At 46.4% G+C, this 6,409-nt stretch overlaps 1 protein-coding gene across 1 annotated transcript in view; it reads left to right on the top strand.

Moving 5' to 3' along the window:
• The window catches only part of COTL1 (coactosin like F-actin binding protein 1), a 28,314-nt gene that overhangs the window by 860 nt on the left and 21,045 nt on the right, over positions 1-6,409 (top strand). The window contains exon 2 of the mRNA XM_006022738.3: positions 14-96. Within this exon, the coding sequence (XP_006022800.1) occupies positions 14-96 (83 nt within the window). The remainder of the gene's footprint in view (positions 1-13; positions 97-6,409) is intronic.

Here is a 6,409-nt window from a genome sequence, read left to right as displayed (position 1 = left end):
CCCTTTCCCAAATGGTGACTTTTAAATATGACGGGTCCACAATAGTCCCTGGAGACCAAGGAACAGACTATGAAGCATTTACAAGGAAATGCACAGGTAAGGCTGGTCTAGTTGCTTGTGAATGTGAAAAGCAGTTTGATATGCCTTTGTGCCCATTACAAAGGGAGAAAAGAACTGGCAGCAACTTGTGAACTTGTGTAAAGCGGAACGGGGTCTGATTGTTTCAGTGCACAGGGTCGAACTAGCACAAGGCACTCCCATAGCAGCTAAACTCTGGAATCGAGTCATTCCTTTGTTTCCTCCGTAAACTTAAGTCTTGTGCAGAGGGGTTTTCCCCCCCTTTCCTGTACAATGGATGAGGTAATTTTCAATGCTTTCCCAGCATCTGGATAAGCTGGGGCAAACTCTTCTATTAGCTCAGATCCTATTGTTAAAATCTGCAGTTCATTAGAGGATTAAATCTTTTATTGGAGGGAGAAGATTCCCCTTATGAATCATTGGGCCAAACTCATGGGTTTTTTTACAAAACAGCATGCTTAAAACAATCGAAATGACCCTCCCTGGCTTTTCTGAGACGGGGACCTTCTCCAATACAGTCTCTGAATAGTGCCAAAGTAGCTCTGCAATTAAAATGAGCACAGCATTGGTTTGGAAACACAAAACCTCAGAACAAATAGAGTGAGAAACGACCCAAAAGATTTGCATGAGCAAACAACCAGCCTTGAAAACAATTGGAACTGCCTAATCCCAGCAGTGGCAGTCCTGGGTTCAAACGTGGCAGCTGCATGTTCAGTTGTGTCAGTGCAGCGGGAGATTAAAGCAAGGTGTCATATAGAAAACCAGGAAGCACTGAATTATGTCTGATTTTGCTGCTTGAAATGTTTATCAGAATTACCCAACTTTCAAAGTCTCCCGTATGGGCTATTTCCCTCTCCTGGATCTAGGTCCTTCCATTAAGGCATAAGGTAAGAGATGTGATGTATATATTGCTATTCGATTCAGTGCTAGCCAGAATTCATTTCAAAGCATTGCCCTGTAATTCCGGCAGGGCTTCCTTAGCTCATCCATCCCATGTCTGATTTTTAGTCTTCTGTCATACCTGTATTGTGGAGGCTGGACAATCTCTCTCCCTTTAGGGGGCGAGGGAAATGGTAGTATAACGGTCCTTAGGACTTTCAGTGGGTATTGTGAAGGGGGTGGTCTTATCCGGCCAGAATTGGCCCAACCAGCTTCAGGCCTGCTGCCATTATATTGAATTCAGTGGAGAAATTTCCATGGACTTAAGCAGGGGGAAAGAACAGGTTTCTAAATAGAATATAGGCGTCACTAGGGAAAAAATTGACTCTAGTGCTTGGAAAGTTTTAATGTGCTTTATCAAGGAGTCTACATGGCAGGGCTGTGGGATTGTATTGGCTTGTTATGGGTACCTCCTACGAAGTCCACAATTGTTCTCAAGCGCTTTTCAAGGAAAATGTGTTTCCAAATCAAGCACGGATCCGGTTCAATTCATGTATTTACCATGAATGTGTTGCAATTCCTGATCCGGGGACATACAGCTCTTTTGATCTCTGACCTTATAAGAATGAGGATGAGAGGCATCATCAGGCGGAAGGGGTATTTATTCTCAGACGTGCCAAAGGGCGTCAGCTGAAGTGAGGACGCTTCTGAGAATTTTTTCCCCAAAAGTGTTGAACTGACCGCTGATGGCACTGGGATTTCGGGGCGCTCCTCACTTGTGAATCTTACACGGATGCGGTTCAGGAGAGGGTCAGCTATGGAGCTACGGGTGGTTCAAGGGTGATTGATGAATAGCTGAGGGATCTTCATTATTTCTCCCCTTCTCCTGTGATTAGGGTGACTGAACAGCTTTCTCGGGCCTCTGAGTGTTGCGGACAAACCTTTCCACACTTAATATTTTCTGTGATGCATTTTTTAAGCGTAAATCTCTCGGGTTGTCTGACCTGACCCTTACAGTTTTGTCTGGGGAGATTGTGACTGTTCCCGTTGAGTGGTTCTCCCCTTTGTCACAAAGGACATAGTTCTGTGGAGTAAATGGAGGCAGGAGGCTTTGTCAGAGCCAGGTGATAATCCTGGGTTGCCTATGTAAGAACCAATGCTGGAGACCTCTTAGGACCCTGACCTTGTCTCATGTTCTTGCCTGCGCTATGCGTGGCAGATCCATTTGCTAGGCAGGCACTTGGATGCACGCAGACAGATGGAGGCATTCACCCCATCTTCCCTCAATGAATTCCCCATGGCTGCACTGACCCTACTAACTCTACAACATCTTCACAGCTTCAGATAAGAGGCATCACCAGGGTAGACCTTGGCCTTAGCATAACACCCATTAGAGCAGTGACCTGTGTGCAGTTGCCCTTAAGGCTGTCCCTGAAGGGTTATAGCCCCAAATAAAAGCCGGCAAGAGGAGATCAACCCTTGACAGCACCATCTCTCTGAAGTGCAAGTGCTGGAAGCTTTAAGACATCATAAGCAAGTTCAGAGGTACCGGCTCTTGGCTAAATATCAGAAAGGAACTTCCTCCACCCACAAATTAACGGATGCTGCATGAGTTGGGGAAGGAAGATCTGCAAGTTTTAGTGACTCCATCTGTGCAAGCAGCCCGAGTCGGACCACTAGACATCAGTCAAAAAACAAAATTGGTGCCAGCTCTAAAGTTAGAGCTTCCCTTCCCATCTGGAAGCAAGGTGGCAACTGTTACTACAGAAGGAAGCTGATGAAATACACACACACACACACACACAATCAGTGAAAAAATCAACGATAAACATTTCCCCTGCCTTCCTGCTGCAGAGCAGGGCCTGCAGTAAGTCGCAGCCCAAGACCACAGCTGATAGATGTGGCTCAAAGGGGAAAAAAAGTGCACTGGGCTTCAGAGTAGACTTCCTTGTTTTGAATTCCTGTTGCCTGAAAAATACCAGCTCCAGAGCCACAAAATACTGCAGCTGCCTTTTGTGGAGCCGCGAGTGATTCAGTTGTTGAAGGTGAGAGTGGGAGCTGGAATACAAAACCTCAGCTTGCCGCGTAGGCTGAGGCGCCTCGGTGCAAGTTTGCCGTGCTCCACTTACCAACCCATCTGTTCCAACTCCGCTCAAGTGTAAAGCATCTGCGGCTCCTGCTTTCTTTAATAGCTGCTCTTATTAAAAGCACCTTTGGTGTGCTGTACATATTGCTTTCCTCCTGGGTGTTAAATGATAGGGCAGGCGGAGTCAGGACGTGCTAATTCCTTTGACTCACAGACACCGGAAGTGCAGTGCTCTCGCTGGGGGCCGTACGGGCTGCTTGCCTTTTGCACCTTCTGCCTTGCACATAGCACGGACTGCATCAAAATGAGTGGCTGTTTTTCATGGAGATCATCATTTTCCTTTCACAATGAGGTTGAACCACGTGCCTGCCCAGTGGATATCCCACAATCTTTGTCCAGTTGCCTACATGGGGAGAATTAGGACAGTCGGCACTGTAGTTTTGGCTTCCTTTCATGTGGCTTAACATCTAGAGGACAAACCCTGTGACCAGCCAGTTCTCCACAGACCTCCAGAAAACTCCCTTCATCCATACTTGAAGATTATAAATTCCCCAGATACTACAGATGCCTGCCTGCCTACAGCTGCATACAATATCACGTAAACTTTGATACTTCTCCTGCTCCCTTGTTCTGGGATGCTGCAGATCCGCAGGTGCAATTTTTGAATAGGAACACCCCATCCTATCAAGAATAGGAATTTTTGAATGTGGGGAACAAATTATTCTTCCCTCACCAGTGGGATTCACCGGTACCTTGGTTCTGTATTAACCAAAAATTTAATTCAAGGCATTTGAGCCATTTCATTTTGCAAACACAGCTCCTGCCTGGGCAGATGGCATGGGTCCAGGCATAGCATTAATTTGGCATTTAACAGTTCGTGCCATCGATATGCTTTTAGACAAAAAGCTGAATTGCTCAATGCAGAGCCAGAAACCCCAGTAAAAGTTTGAAGGTTGTTCTGTAGGAGGGTAAGCAGAATCGTGTTTTTATTTGAAAGGCAAAACTGGGCTGGTGAATAGACTGCCAAGGAGGGAAGTGATGCCCAGTTCGGATTCTGAACTAAAACGACATCGGTCGGAAACATGCATTTAAGGTTTTGTCCGTGTCGCAATGACGTCAGACTCCAACTGAGACCTGACTTCAGTTTGTTTTGGCCTCTCGTGATTATTACTAAAGAAACAGAGCGTGGCCTAACCTTGATACGCAGTTTGTTTTAATTTATGGATGGGTGCAAGGCAATTAAGTATAGGTTGGGAGATCTCGTGCCCCCCACTTGTAAATGGTTGTTTCTCTCTATGGCTCTGACAAAAGGATTACTTGGGCTGGAAAGGCCCAGTACCAATAAAAAATTGCTATGCAGCATGAAATGGAAGAGCTATTCATGTGTCTGTAAAGATCAGGCCGGTGGCAATGTGCAGTCAGTGCGCGGAGAAGGAAACCCTGTGGTGTGAAGTAAATGCCGTTTAAAGCATTTGAGGTGGATATCAGTACTGGGAATAAACTTGTGAGAGGTAGTTCAGGCACCCTTGAGCTTGTAACCTCTTTCATAGACAGGAGGGTTATAATCAGTAAGTCTAGAATTTGGGAGGTGAGGATCTGGGGCCAGATCTCTGAAGGTATTTTTGTACCTAAAGATGTAGGCACGTGTCTGGGATTTACAAAAGCGCTTGAGCAGGCTCATGAGTTATTTGCCAAAGTTATGCTTTATCACTCTGCATCTGCCTGCAGATTTAGGTGCAACAATACCTATTCCTTACTGCTTTTTTCCCCTGTAAAGTTCACTTAAGTTCTGTTTTCTTTCAAAATTTAAGGGACAAACCCATGAAAACCGATCACCCATCCTTATGGCAATTTTTTGTGCGTGTGCGCGTTTCATGTTCACACTGTGTTCCCATCTGCAGAGCCTCCCGCCCTTCCCTGGCTGTGTGTGTCCCTCCTTAGAGGATCAGATAAAAGTGGCATCTGTTTGACTGCCGTTTCCCTATGGCCATCTGGGGTCCAGACGTTCAGTGCTGTATTTGTAGGGTACTTCCCTGCGAGTTCTAGTGGCAGCAGCACCAGGTAAACTTCATCTGAAAGGGCAACCGCATTTGATTGTGTGTGTTCAGTGAGCCTGTAATTTAAACATTGTGCCCATTGTTCTGAGTGCCACCATCCCCATATGGGGCAGGAATTGATGCTCCCTTTGTTCGGAGGGCCTTCGGGGCCCCCAGCATCAGAGCAGCCTCTTCTGGCTTAAGCTCTGCTTCCCATATTCTCCTATAGGCTGCAGGGTACACCTATCATTCAATGCCTCCAGTTTGTGACCACAAGGACTAGTGAGGGAGCCCAATTACATAGAGGTTATTCCCCATTTATGACTCTCAGAGGTTTCTTTGTACAGTTAAGCAATGATAAATCAATGTTTTGTTGGGATGCATTAACTTGAGGTATGGACAATGGAAGTTCGGGTGGATTTTGGGCAAGGGTGGGGAATCCAGGCCCCATCCGCACTTCAGCAGCCTTCATAAATGTGGAGCTTTCCTGACTTTGAAGTTTGCTTTCTCCTGGCCTGCATCAAAGGTCAAGATGCTGTGCTTGTCATGCATAAGCGTGCACCTGCCGAGGTGCTCTCAGTCTGGCATGTGACTGTTACAAGAAACAAATAGCTTAGCTGCAATAGGGCTGGACTGTAGTTTGCATTTCAGACAACCCCTAGGGTAACAGATCATGAAGACTTCCGTTAACCTTTTCTGCATTGATGGGAGAAGGCCAGGAAATTCAGCTTTGGCTGATGACTCTCTATGTCTGATGTGCAAAATGTACGTGTCTGCAGTTGGCTGTTAGAGGGGAATGCATTTCGGTTTTTCCTACACGTTGGCTTTTGTTTAGAGTGTCGATGCTAAACGTTTGCATTTGTCTGTAATGACGATGGACGGCCTTACCCAGAACTTGTTAAAGTCAGGGGAAGGAGTCATGACTTCAGTGGGCTTTGAGTCAAGGCCCAAGGGCCTACGCTATGTCAGGGATGAACTGCTCTGCTAGCAGAGGAAGACTAGTGTCGGAGAAGAGCTGTACAGAGGTGAAGGCCTGGGTGATGAGAAGGTAGGGGTGGGTGCCCCAAGCACAATCCATGTCAGGTGGTTCAAAAGGTTTAGGTGTCTGCATGCAGAACAGAGGTTTAAGTAGTGAAGAACAGCTTCCAGCCAAGTTGCAGATACTGGGCTATTTCTCCCTTGCAAATTAGGCCCATTACCCTTCCTTTCCAGGTGTCACCACCAGCAAGCTTCTCTCAGACAACATCCGTTCCCACTGTGTTTCCTTGTCACAGAGCTCTAAAACGGCAACTCAGAGATCTTTGCTTCCTCTTTGTGAATACCGCACATT

The sequence above is a fragment of the Alligator sinensis genome, unplaced genomic scaffold, assembly GCF_000455745.1.
Source record: "Alligator sinensis unplaced genomic scaffold, ASM45574v1 scaffold228_1, whole genome shotgun sequence".
NCBI classification, from domain to species: Eukaryota; Metazoa; Chordata; order Crocodylia; family Alligatoridae; genus Alligator; species Alligator sinensis.
The sequence above is the reverse complement of the archived record's forward strand: the minus strand, read 5'-3'. Positions and strand labels throughout refer to the sequence as shown.